A 14,144-nucleotide genomic window follows, 5' to 3' on the forward strand; every position below is an offset into this window, starting at 1 on the left:
TACACGAGACCAGAATGGTTATTTTCTCTAAAAAAAAAAAATCTGTTTACAAACTAAACTTTTATAAATTGAAGCCTTTCCAAAAATTGATTTAATGCAATTTCAGATTGATGTATAGTTGTGAATGTTTTTTTAAACCCACATTACATTTTGTCTATTCTTTTCCATTCTATTCAGATATTACTGAACTATGTGTGGAAGGATTTAGCCTTTAATGTAATTTTGTTATAACTTGAATAATTTTCTTCTAATTTGTTGGATAAGTTTGGACATGAGGACTTTAGTGTTTAGCTTTTGGTTATTCTGTATCAGTTTGTCACATTGCTAAGATGTATGTTTAATTAAAAATCGGAGTCTTAATTTCTTAATTTTATGGAAGAAAATGTCTTTTCATTTTTAAGGTATATATCAAGTTATTGGTACTAATTTTAAAATCATTTAGAAATATTTTTACATCAATGTTTTTGAAATATAGTCTCTAAAATTAATATTTTCTTTGCATTTTAGGTGAAAAGATTGCTGTATCACCTCACTGAAGCAATAGACTCACTATCTTTGTGTTTTAGACTGCATCAACACGAAGCAATGATATCTGAGAACAAAAGAACATTTGCCAACTAACTGTCATCGCAATTCAAGTGACTAAAGAAGGAGAAACAAGCTGCAACAGACCTATGTGTCAGCTAGTATAGAGAGAATGCTTTCTTCTGAGGCTGTTTATTTAGAAGCAGTTTTATTATAGCACATTTAAATTATACTCTATATCAAATGAAATAAAAATGAGTGAAGTCCCCAGATTCTTTGTTGGGCCTGAAGATACAGAAATCAATCCTGGAAATTACAGACGTTTCTTCCACCATGCAGATGAAGATGATGAAGAGGAGGATGAGTCTGTAAGTTGTTTGTTTTTCTGATGAGAGAAGACCAATACAGGATAGGCTTTTTACTGATCACTGTTAAAAGTGAATTAATATTATTATTCCACCCCAGAAAAAATTACTTTCAAGCTTCTCTTTATAGCCAAAATTTTTCTTCATCTGAAGTCTTATCTAGAAGTCCAGGAACTGAAACAGAAAAGCAGAGATTGTCTGGCTGACATAGACTAGAAAGTACTACCGACTTGCTTCTCCTACCCTTACCTTTTGTCTTTATTTCTTCTGAATACACTGAACACCACTGATAGATCAAATCCAGTCTTCTTACATGTAAGGACTTTGTTCTGTCACCTATATCTAAAACAGTACTTGTCTCTTATCCCTTCTACCTGTTATGTATAGCTAATATTCATTTCCCACACATTTCATGTGCTATCACGTCTCTTTGCTGTTATATGCACTGCTTTATCTCTAAGTAACCTTATTTCGGAGTAACTTGTGAATTGTTTTTCGTTCTTCAAAACCCTGTTCAGATTTCATGTTGTTCACTCCCCTTGCTCTTTTCTCCTTGAGAAACTGGAATACTTCCTCAGTACCATTTCTATACCTTGACATACATACTTCTAATCCATGTATCATAATGTACTGTATTATTACTATGTTCCCCACTAGTCTAAAAGTGCTTTAAGAACAGGTAGTTTCTATATATCTGACTCTTGAGTGCTTAATATAGTTTTTGGACTATTGGTACTAAGTAAATTGAGTTTACATTCATGAACCGTTACATACGGTTCATTTGACCTATAGATTGATAAAACAATTCATTCCAGATCATTCTTCTGTTTTTAAGATTTCAAAGATGTGCATTTCATTTAGACATTAAATCTAACAAAATAACTTAGATCTGTTTAAAAAAATCATTTTCATGCTTCTAAGTTTTTGACTAATAGGAAAATTCTGTAATTTGTCTTAATGTAGGTTTGTTTGTACATGTTAAACTTGAATGTTTCCAGTTCATCTTAGCCAATGACTAGATGTTCATTAAGTAGATCTATAATAAGTAAACAAAACTTAGCATATTAGTTTTTTGTTTTTTGATTTTTAACTGTAAAGCAGTATGAAATGTTAGGTGGAGTACTTTTGTTATCTGAGGAAATCTACTTTAGAAACATCATCATGAGCTATGTTGAGGCTTTTAATCAGGAAAAAAACTGAATAAGGGAACATAAAAATGGATGATCACAGTGGGAAAGATAGCAGATCCCAGGGAGATTAGGATTTACAATCAAATCCAATACCAGTTTGAATTTAATATGAGTCAGAGGAGGCAATAAAGAAATATAATCCTAGGCTAAAGAAGAATTACAACTTAATTATACTGTCAGATTTATAATAAGGAAAAATCTAATAAAACTTTCTAGCTCTAATATAGTTTGAGTGTGAATTATAATGTCATATGAAATATATAAGTTATCATGGAATAGACAATGGAAATGAAAAACTGGACATAGCTTTATATATTTGATAAAACTCTAAGCACCTGAATGCAAAGACCTCAGAATGAATCTTGAGTGATTTTATAAGTGTGAGCTACTTGTAAGTTATTATTTCCATATCCTGCTTGTTAAGTTTCAGGCCAAATCATGGCCTTTGAAATGTAGTAAGGGTGCAGCGATGGACAACACCATGGAAGAGGGATATTAGAGTGCGGGGGCTGGGTTTCAAAAAGCATTGACGCCTTTGTGAGCAGTGTGGTTTTCCCCCAAATTTCCTTCCAAGTTGTCATAGGTGACCAACTAATATTCAAGCTCAATCTACAAAATTAGTTAATATTTTGTAGTTAGTATAGCTTTGTAGTCAGAACATTTTATTTTAGGCAAGTGAATTCTTAACTCACTCCCATTGGCCTTTCTACTTGGATTAGATAGGTTTTGGCTTTTATTTGCCCCTTCTGGTGTGAGGAACACAAATAAATGCTAGGAACAAAGAAGTATTTGTTTAAGTTTGAAATCTGAATGAAAATAGTAACAATGTTCTGAAAGTTTTTTGTTTTAAAATTTTTATCAGACCTTTGTAGGAAACTATTATTTTGTTACGGATGTATTATAACAATGTAATTTTGAAAAAAATAAAAGGCTTTTTTGGTTAATGTGTAACTTTTATTGATTCATCACACGCCTCATCTACCTCTTAAAAAGAGTTAACATAGCTGTACTTTGGAGTTCTTATTAAGTCAACCTGATTTTTTTGTTTCTTTTCTGTTTTTAGCCACCAGAAAGGCAGATTGTGGTTGGAATATGTTCCATGGCAAAGAAATCCAAATCCAAACCAATGAAGGAAATTCTTGAACGGATCTCCTTATTTAAATATATCACAGTAGTAGTATTTGAAGAAGATGTTATTTTGAATGAACCAGTGGAAAACTGGCCTTTATGTGATTGTCTTATTTCTTTCCATTCTAAAGGTATTAAAGAATGGGGAAGGAAACCCCTTTATCCTCTGATTATAAAACTAATACATACTAATTGTAGAATATTAGATAAAATAGAAAAATAAAATTAAACTCATCCACTCTCACAGATAGGTGATGTTAACACTTTAATATATTTCTTTCCAGTCTTTTTTTCTGTGTGTAGAAACATTTAGTATTATAGCGTATATGTAATTTTATACTTAAATTGTTCACTAATTATATCAAGTTTTTTTCCTCCCTATCATTCTTCAAAAACCAGATTTTAAATGGTGTTATAGTGTATAACATGTAGATTTAACCAGCATCCTAACAATTAGATGGTTTTCAGTTTTCAGTATTAAATATAAGGTTTTGATGAACTCCTCAAATGTATATTGAATTATTGACTATTTTAATCCCTGTGCTTTTGAATATAGGAAATGATCTGCCACTCCTCATATATGTATTCATACTTTATTTCTTAGGAATTTAATATTTCAGGTTTAGATTTTACTTGTTGTCTTTTATAAAACAAACAGGAATATCAATTCAACCTAATGTTACTTCATAATAAAGTAGTACTTCATAGTAAAGTCTGCTAATCAAAATTATTGTTAAATGTATATCTGAAACTTGATAACCTATGACTCTGAATTAAGTGAATTTCTCACTAAGAACTATAATTTAAAGGATGTCCACTCAGTTAAACCTAATGTTTATATAAATTGTTCTTGTTACCAAAAAATGTAGTCCCTAGCTGTGTTAAAAAAATTATCTCACTTTAATCAGGTGTTCAAGAAGCATCTCCTTCAGCAAGAAGGAGATGGACCATGGTTGGGACCTTTCATGCTCCCTTAGCCTGTACTGATTTTCGTTATTTCATAGAGAAGCCAAGGCCCTGATCTTTATAGCCTGAAGTTCATCATTTCAGAGAATCTTAAAATTTGCTTGTCCTTGAGGGTAAGGTGTTCTTCCCCTACTACCACATAGTTCTTTCTACAAAACCTATTTGCCTATAAAAACTAGGTGCTATCTAAGGTCATATCCCATATGCTGTCTTTTTTTAAGGAAAAAGTTCCTCTTTAACAACAATAACAAAAACAGGAAACTGACTGTTGCTGAATTCTGTTAGACTTCAAAATCATAGACATTGAGACATCTTAACAAATGAAGAGTTTTTCTGAGAGTCTTTTTAAAACTTGAAGTGTTTGTAATTTGTGGCCAAGTGATTCCTGGTATAGAGTACTTCTATTTAAATTTTTAAAACTGAGGAATTTTGGAATAAATCTTCTTTAGACTGACTGTAGCTTTTTAAGTTCCGTATTCTGTAACATTTTCTTCCTCTACTAACTAGTCTGATAATGCTACAAAATACAGTGTCTTCACAGGTATACACCATCATATATTATAGTGAAATGCTTAAGCTATGCATGCTTGCTGATTTTTACTCTTTTCTTTAGGTAAGATACTCATTAAAATATTGTCGTCTAAGGAATAATAATAGTTAACATTTATTGAGCACTTGCTATGTCAGGTATTGCACTAAGTGTTTAATGTACACTCTTATTTAATTCCTCAGGAACCCTATTATGTAAGAATGGTATAATACCCATCTACAGTCAGAAATCAGAGGCATAGAAATGCTAACTAAATTTGCTGAAGACCACATAGCTAGTGAAAGATGGAACCAAGATTTGAACTCTGGTTTATGCCCTTAACCTCTGTGGTGTCCTTTCTTAATAATGTGTGTTGATGGATAAAGTTGCAGACTTTTACTGCCAATATGGAGTGAAATACAATCATTAAAATTCATTAGGTTTTCTTTTTAGGTTTCTTACTATATCTGCCATTTGATTTATTGTAATTAGTAATTTTAGCAAAGTTTGGGAAATTTCTGAGAGTTAATATCTGATATTTTAACATTGGCCTAGTAAGAGCAAGCATGATTTTGTTCATATATTTCATATTTCAAGCATATCTATTGTATGTGACTCAATTATTGGTTTTGCTGCTATTTTTTAAAGATGCATAACTTCTTTGAACTATCAGTTAATTTATATATATATATATATTATATATTATATATATATATTTTTTGATGTTTTATATATATATATATATATATATATATATATATATATATATAAAACATCAAAATATTTTAAGTGAGAAAAGGAGTTGTGTATATTTAAAAATCACCAGGTGATTGTGACATACTTATTTATATATAGATTTCTCTTTGTATATGAGGTAATCTTAACCTTTTATCAGGTAACTTTGAATAGTCAGGCAGTGACTAACATAACCACTGGCTTGTTGTGCCTTATTAATCAAACACACTAGGAAAAAATAAGATTTATTTAATAGTACACACTAAATCAAGTTTTATGTACTTATTATTCCATGCCTTATGTAGAAAGCAGTTATATACATAATGAAATTAAACTTTTATGGGAAGTGGCATAAATTCAAGTTGATAAAGTTGTAGATGTCAATTTATCTTGAGATTATACAGAGTATCTTAATAATATGTGTTCTTAGGATTTCCACTGGACAAAGCAGTTGCCTATGCAAAACTCAGGAATCCGTTTGTAATCAATGACTTGAATATGCAGTATCTCATACAAGATAGGTGAGTGGTGAAGTTGGCGGAATTAAGGGAAGGAAAATTAACATTTATTTAGTATCTGCTATAAGCAGACATGGTATCAGGTGTTTTCATATACATTAATTTGTGCTATCCTCGAAATAATACTTAGAAATAGGTGTTTATATCCAGTTTCCCAGATGACGAGTCTTGAGAACCAGGGATATCAGTTAATTTGCCCCAAGTCACAAGTAGTTCTACAAGTAAGGGACAAGAACTTATATCAGTTTGTTTAATTTCCAAAGCCTACTAGACCGTTGAAAATTAAGAATGATTATTCTATCATGTGACTCATCAGTTAGGGCTGTACACATAACTAGATTGTTTTTAATGGCAAAGAGTAACCAAAAGATTTCACTATATATCTTAGCATGCATTTAACAGGCCAAAAGCATGGATTTCTAAGAGAAATTGTAAAATATGAATGTATTTATGTATTACATTTAGTTGGTGTTTCACTCTGATGGCTACCCTTATCATTTCACTAGCATTCTATTTCCTTTTGTGTTAGCATTACAATATGAGATTATATATGAAAATGCTTTATAAAGTATATCGCCCTATAGTTTTTTGTTTTTCTATTTTTGTTTTTTTCCTATTAGATAGTAACATTAACATCTAAAATTTTAAAACATTTTTTGTAGGTTTACATATTAATGCATGTTTATACATTATAAATGTGTGTGTGTGTGTGTGTGTGTAAATGCAAATTAATTTTAAGAAGTTTGGAAAAGAAAAGCATTTTACCCTGCCACTACATCTGCCATATTTGTTCAGATAGAAAGCAATACATACATATACTCACAGTTTACAAAATTGGTATCACTATTGTCTTATAATATTGTGAACATTTTTCCATATCATTACATTATAGAGTATAAGATTTTTAATGGTTATGTAATGCTTTGTCATTACAAGATAGCAACTTTGTTTAACCATTTCTTTTTATACATTTACATTCTCAATTTTAAAAATTAATATTGTAATATGCCACAAAATGTATTATGAATATTTTTGTTCTAATTGCTACATATTTAGAATGTTTTTTCTATATTTTAAATTATGTATTTATTTAAAAAATAAAGACTTGATACACATTCCTTTTTTAGTAGAACAATATAATATCCTTTATGAACAGTACAATAATATACTCATTGTGAAATAGAGCTATAACACAATAAATGTTTTCCTTTTTCTTCAGGAGAGAAGTATATAGTATTCTTCAAGCTGAAGGTATTTTACTTCCTCGTTATGCAATTTTGAACCGTGACCCAAATAATCCCAAAGGTAGAGTAAGAGATTTTAATCAAGCTACTTTCTGTCATTCAGCATACTTGAGCCACTTCTCTTCTATAGTTAAGTGGAAGGAATATAAAGAACTCATAGTATTCTATTCGTTGTTTTCAAACACATGAATAAAACATTACATTCAGTTAAAATGTGACACTATGAGCTAAAAGGCTAATAATTAATAATTTAGAAATTATACATTCTGTTTTTCTTTGGTCTGTATACGACACATCTCTGAGAATCATAAAGACTTTTTAAATTACATGCTTTAATAAGTTAGTATTGATTAGGAATATACAAGTATTCCATCTGTGACTGTTGAATTAAGTATTAGAAACTTCATGCTAGGCACAGTTACATTTCTGATGACTAGGAATTTTGAAATATTTCTATTTATTAATATTTTGAAGTACCCTTTGCTTCATTTTGGTTACCTAAAACAGTGTGAAGCTATACATAACTTAGTCTAAAAAGGCAACATAAATGTTTATCTGTCTTAAGTTTTGATATTCTGATAACAAGTATTTTAAGGAATTTTGATAACTTTATTGTACCTTAAAACAATTTATATTAAAAAAAAGTTATAGCATTTATTATCTGTAAGAGGGAACATTGCTTGTTTGTCTAAAGGTCAAAATTTACTTTCTTATTGACTCACTTGCGTACTCTGTATATTGGTTACTTTTCTAACTTAAGTAATTTCATGTTTTGTGGTTTCTGTGATAGGAATAATCCCATACATTTTTCAGAAAATGCTGGCATTCTGGAGTTATTTCTCAGTCTTTCTTGTTGGCATCATTTCATATCTGTCTTTGAATTCTAAGGGACAGTGGGGTGAAATGGCAGGTCCATAAGATTTTGAAGAACAGCTAGAGTTCCTAATGCCGTGTATCATAAACGTGGGCATATGTTTGCATCAACATTTTTAATTAAAATCAAATCAGTACTTTATCCAAGGTTACTTTTATTTGTAATCTATATTTGAGAAAAAAAGTTGTCAATAATATCTAGATAGTATACAGTATGTAATTTTCTTGCTATTCTGTTTGATTTATAGAATGCAGTCTGATTGAAGGGGAGGATCATGTAGAAGTGAATGGGGAAGTTTTCCAAAAGCCATTTGTAGAAAAGCCAGTCAGTGCAGAAGATCACAATGTTTACATTTATTATCCAACATCTGCTGGTGGTGGAAGTCAAAGGCTTTTTCGAAAGGTAAACCATTGTTATCCTAGTGGATGCTGTTCTTCATACGTTGTGTAAATTTTACTAAAAATAATCGAGTACTTAATAAAACTATGATTAAATGAGAATGTATCATTTAGACATAAATTAATAAAAGTGATACCATACTTGTTAGAAAAATCAAGGTATAATTTTGTTACTTAATGTTGTTTATGCAAAATTTCTGCCTATAGAATACCATGAAGTTACTTGATTTTCCTTGTCTTCCATTTACATATTGATCATATAACAAGTTTAGGTAAAGATGAGTAGTCTTTTAGAAAAATAGCCTCCAAAATGGATAGTTCGTAGAAAAAGTAATACCAGTAACTTTTACATATATAAAAGTATTCTCAAAATTGGACCCATAGTAAATAAGTGCAAATCCAGTCTAAAATATAATGACATTGAATTACTTTTTGTATTAGCAGAGATCAGAAGGCTTGTGGTAGTTGGAAAACAAGTCCAAACGTTGGCAGGAATGCGTTTAGTGTAGCCTCTTAGCAACATAATTTAGTAATATGTCAGGATTAAAAATCCACATACCCTTATAAATAATCAAGGCAATGCAAAGCAAGAACAAAGTGAGATACTATTTTATATCCATTAGAGTGACAAATCTTAAGTCTGACAATCCCAAGGGTAGATAAGGACGTAGAGCAGTGGCAACTCTTACACATTGCTGGAGAGACTATGAATTGTTAAAACAGTTTATAAAACAGATTTTTGACATCATCTGTGTAAGTTGAATATGAGCATATTTTATCACCTAGCAATTCCATTTCTAGTATATGCCTTAGAAACACTTTTGCACATATGTGCCACAGGGACACTTGTAAGAATATTCTACTAGCTAAAGCTTAAGAAACAACCTAAATATACATTGCTAGGACAATGAATAAATTATGGTGTATTTATACAGTGGAAAATTCTATAGTAGTAAAAATGAACAAACTAGAGTTAATGCAGCAACATGGTTGAATCTTAGAAACATTATTCTTAGGGTTCATTGTATTTTTAATGTTATTTAATTTACCTGTAAGTTACTATTATGGCAGAAAATATTAGAGTGTCACCTTCATAGTTAGTGTTAAATTTGTGGGTTAAAAAATTATTTTGGAAACATCTTAGCTGAAAATAGATGTTAAAAGTGTTATATTATAAAAATGAGGGGAATAATTTAGTTGTTATATTGATGGACATCTTTTGTTTTCAGATTGGCAGTAGAAGTAGTGTTTATTCCCCAGAAAGCAATGTACGAAAAACAGGCTCATATATATATGAAGAGTTTATGCCTACAGATGGTACTGATGTTAAGGTAGGATTGATTAAAGTGTATTTTAACTTTGTATTTAGAATTTTGAGTGATATCAGAAGAATATATTACCCTGTAATTAGCTATATTTAACCTCTGTTCTCTTTCTTTTTGATTAGGGATTCTTAATGTGTATTGTACTATGAAAGCCTTTGGCGGTCTGAAGCGTATGGCCTTTTTAAAAAAATAATTATTGTTTTAGAATAATGTTCTTAAATGCTTAAGATAAAACATACAGGATTAAAAAGAAGACACATTTTATTGAAATATAGTTATCAAAATATTTAAAAACCAACTTTGTGATACAATAATATGTATGCCTCTTTAAAAGGACATTAAATCAGAATATAGTGTGTAAGGGTCTAATAGCCACCAGTTTCCAAGCGTCGATTAATGTAAGTGATGTTTTGAGATCTGTGACCACTGTCATGTGATATAAAAATATGTGTGATTTCTCTTGGTGCAAATAAGGTCTTAATTGCTTTATCTTCAGCCAGTCTCTGTCTAACCAGAGTGCTTTTTCTTAAAGCTAATCATGAATTTCTTAAAAATTTCTCTTGTGGAACCTCATTGACCACAGGAGAATAGTCAGAGTTGTACGGCTGATATACAAGACACATACCACTCTGCCCTCTGTCTGTCCTATGGACCTTATTTCTTACAGTATCAACTGTACCAAATAACTTGCTCTGACCTGACTACATCATGCTATTTCATGCCTCTGCCCTCTGTGTTTATTGCCTTTGATTACAGTGCCTTTCCCTCTCTTGTTCTGCCTTCAAATTCATGTTCTCTCTCACCCCTCTCCCTTTTTTAAACCTTTCTTTGGGCAGTTACTTCCTTCGTAATATTTTTATAGTTATTTGTACCTCTCGTTTGTTAAACTAAAACAATTTAAGAAGGATCGTATCATACACAGCGTACTTTTCATTCCCTCACGATGCTCAGTACAATCTTTTTCTATAGAGTAGAACTTCACTTTACCAGTTCTGACATAATTAATTATTTATAATCTCTTCCAAATGTATTAAAAATTTTGGCATGTAAATTAAAAGATATGTGAAAGAATGGTCAGGAGACTGAAGTATTTTCTATTATTTTTTCTTTGAACTTGTTATCAGCGTGTGTGTGTAGTTTTTAAATAAAATATGTACTTTAACATTCACGAAAGGTTTATACAGTGGGTCCAGATTATGCCCATGCTGAAGCTCGAAAATCTCCAGCACTCGATGGCAAGGTGGAACGAGATAGTGAGGGAAAAGAAGTAAGATACCCTGTTATTCTCAATGCACGAGAGAAATTAATTGCTTGGAAAGTCTGCCTTGCATTTAAGGTGAGATGTTATACAGGCCACATAGATCCTTATAAAAAGAATTCTAATTTTCTTTTTTTGAATTAAAGAGATGTTATTTCGGTTTATAATTTAAAAAGTGTTACATCTGAATGGTGTATGTACTTTTCAAGGGATTCTTGTAGTGCCAATAAAAACATAATAAATGAAGGCCTTTGTTTACCTATACCCTTTGTGTGTTACATATGCATAATTTCTTTCTTTTTTTTTTTTTTTTTTACTTACTATGCAGTAAACTAATAATAATGCACCTTTAGGCATTTATAAAATTTGATATGTTCTAGTTCTAGAAAACTGTAAATCTTAATTCAACTCAAACTTTAAAGTTTATAATTTATTTTAAATAGCAAACAGTTTGTGGCTTTGACTTATTACGGGCCAATGGACAGTCCTATGTCTGTGATGTCAATGGCTTCAGTTTTGTGAAGAATTCCATGAAGTATTATGATGATTGTGCAAAAATACTTGGGTAAGAATTTTCTCCGTCATATTTCTTCCTCTTTACCTTTGTTATAGCTAAAGCATGCTAGTTATTCAGAAACTAAATAATTCTAAACATAATTGATTAGGATTTTGTAAGCACTCTAGAATAAAAATCAGTGTTCATAAAATGACATCCCCAATGATAATGCCAAATCATGACTTGTACTTTGGGTTATCGAAAACAGATTAATTTATGACCAGTAGAGGTAAAGGCTTAAAGGCAGTTTAACTTCATAGATTTAGAAATGCTATAGTTCCATTCACTTATTCATGGCACAAAATTAGCATTAATGAAAAAAGTAACCAGAGTAAAATAGAAACATTTGGAATTCAGGGTTCTTTTGAATGATGCTGCTTTCTACAAGCATGTGTTACTTAAAGATAATTTCATGAGATTATCAAGTGAATGAAAAAGAAATTATTGCATGTAGAAATGCCATTTTTATGTTCTATGACCTGTTTTCTTATACCTTGATTTTGAAGATTTGTAAGACAACTTTTTAAACCATTTCAAAGTATATATCACAAAGCCATAAGAAACTTACACTTTTAAATGTATTTTAATAATTGGAGTCAGCTTTCATAGTATATTTCAGAGTTGTGAACTTACCCTTAAAGTGAAGTTTGGGGGAGCTTACTAAATTTTAGCATGAATAAATGCTAAATTTAAACAAAACAAAAAATATTTTATAATGACTTAAACATGTTTCCATTGTTAACTCTATTAGTAAAATGACAGAAATTTGTTTAAAATGGGCATGGTATTTAGAATAGCTTTGTAGATGATCAGTAAGCTGGTGAGAAATAATTAATTAGTGGCCACACAGAAGAGACAGTCTTGGATTTCAGAACCTATGTAAAGTAGATATGATACAGTTATAGTGAATTATTGGAATCTTTGTGATTTATATTTTTAAAACTAATGTATATAAGTAAATAATTCCAAATTCATGGCATCCATTTAATGTGTTCTAATACAGCAGTTTAGAACTCCTGATCTAGTTTTGCTTTATCAGGATTGATTCTTTGGGTTAGTTTTTACAAGTATGTGCTGTTGTCACAATCACTAGACAGTTTGACTTTAACTCCCGTGATTCTACTATTTATCATTAAGGATCCAGTTTTGTCTTAAAATGAACTAATTTTTAATTTTTTTCTTTGTCTCGAAGTAATACTGTGATGCGAGAGCTTGCTCCACAATTTCATATCCCTTGGTCAATACCTTTAGAAGCTGAAGATATCCCAATTGTTCCAACTACATCTGGAACTATGTAAGTTTGAAAATGTTCATTTAGAAATTCGTTGGGTTTTCCCCATCAGACTGTTTTATTGCAATCTGGATCAATTTCTGAATGATTATTAGACACCTTACTATATTTTCATATGATGCACTTTGCAGATCAAGAAATAAATTATATGCTTTTACAAGAGTCCACCTAGACTAAAATTCTTTTATATTGTTACCAATAAAATTCTGAGAAGTGTTTGGATAATTATAGAACTGTTGAATTAAACATAAAAATAAAGAAGGTGCCAACAGGTACATTACTTAAAGGTTTATAGTCAGTGGTCATACAATGTTGGTGCTCTCGGTATGTAAAGAAAAAATATACAGTTGTATCCTGAGGTAAATTAATTAGCCCAATATTGCCAAAGTGTTTTCATAACATTCTACTAGTGAAAGTTACTGCTTGAAACTTACCTATTACTCAGGTGAGTTGACCAAATTCTTCATATTCATAGCTTAGAGATTTACATTAGCATATTAAATATTCTGAGAAATAGTGATTTAGGGGAAAAAAACAAAAATATTTAATTTTGGTTTTAAGCCTGTATTTTCAAACTTATTTAACATAGAATTTTTCCAAGTAACATTTAAAATCCTGCAGGATTGTGTTCTGTGGCTCACAGTTTGGCAAACACTAAATTATACCCTAGCATTTTTCCTAAGACAGTTATATTTTCCAGTAATTTGACTTTGAAATACTTATTCTTCTTACATGGGCAAAATAAATATAGCAGCTATCAAGGAAAGCTTTATTTTATTTTGATTTAATGAAATCTCAGTCTATAATAACTTATGCTTTAGGGCAGGTGTTTAATGAAGTTCCAGAATTGCAGTCCATTTACTTTTTTCCCAGCATTAGTGTAGTTGTCTCCTGAGAGGAAGCAAATATTTTATAGCTTAATATTATTCCACCTCTAACTTCTTAGTCTTTTTAGGGTTTGATCTGATAAAATTAAGACTCATTGCTAGAAGTACTATTCTCTTAGGGAAGATGTTGAAATGGTAAAAGATGACTCTAAATAAATAATTAGATGTTGTATTTTTCTGCCTTATACAATACAAATCTTTGTTAGAAAGTTGATAACCTCTTTATTTTTTTAATTTTAGGATGGAACTTAGATGTGTCATAGCTGTCATACGTCATGGGGATCGAACACCAAAACAAAAAATGAAAATGGAAGTGAGACATCAAAAGTATGTTTTAAGAGGAATAATTTAACAC

At 30.5% G+C, this 14,144-nt stretch overlaps 1 protein-coding gene across 27 annotated transcripts in view; it reads left to right on the forward strand.

Annotated features, from left to right (window-relative positions):
• The window catches only part of PPIP5K2 (diphosphoinositol pentakisphosphate kinase 2), a 62,047-nt gene that overhangs the window by 4,370 nt on the left and 43,533 nt on the right, over nucleotides 1-14,144 (forward strand). For 26 of the 27 annotated variants that reach the window (XM_088796652.1, XM_088796655.1, XM_088796657.1 and 23 more), the window contains exons 2-11: nucleotides 508-893; nucleotides 3,144-3,339; nucleotides 5,869-5,959; nucleotides 7,176-7,261; nucleotides 8,322-8,476; nucleotides 9,702-9,803; nucleotides 10,972-11,133; nucleotides 11,499-11,620; nucleotides 12,804-12,905; nucleotides 14,030-14,116. In XM_088796652.1, the coding sequence (XP_088652778.1) occupies nucleotides 780-893; nucleotides 3,144-3,339; nucleotides 5,869-5,959; nucleotides 7,176-7,261; nucleotides 8,322-8,476; nucleotides 9,702-9,803; nucleotides 10,972-11,133; nucleotides 11,499-11,620; nucleotides 12,804-12,905; nucleotides 14,030-14,116 (1,217 nt within the window). In that variant the 5' untranslated portion in view covers nucleotides 508-779. Of the gene's footprint in view, nucleotides 1-507; nucleotides 894-3,143; nucleotides 3,340-5,868; nucleotides 5,960-7,175; nucleotides 7,262-8,321; nucleotides 8,477-9,701; nucleotides 9,804-10,971; nucleotides 11,134-11,498; nucleotides 11,621-12,803; nucleotides 12,906-14,029; nucleotides 14,117-14,144 lie in introns of those variants that run through there. The other variant, XM_088796663.1, reaches the window with a different exon arrangement.

The sequence above is a fragment of the Rhinolophus sinicus genome, chromosome 3, assembly GCF_057876585.1.
Source record: "Rhinolophus sinicus isolate RSI-liver-muscle chromosome 3, RSI-T2T, whole genome shotgun sequence".
Lineage (NCBI taxonomy): Eukaryota > Metazoa > Chordata > Mammalia > Chiroptera > Rhinolophidae > Rhinolophus > Rhinolophus sinicus.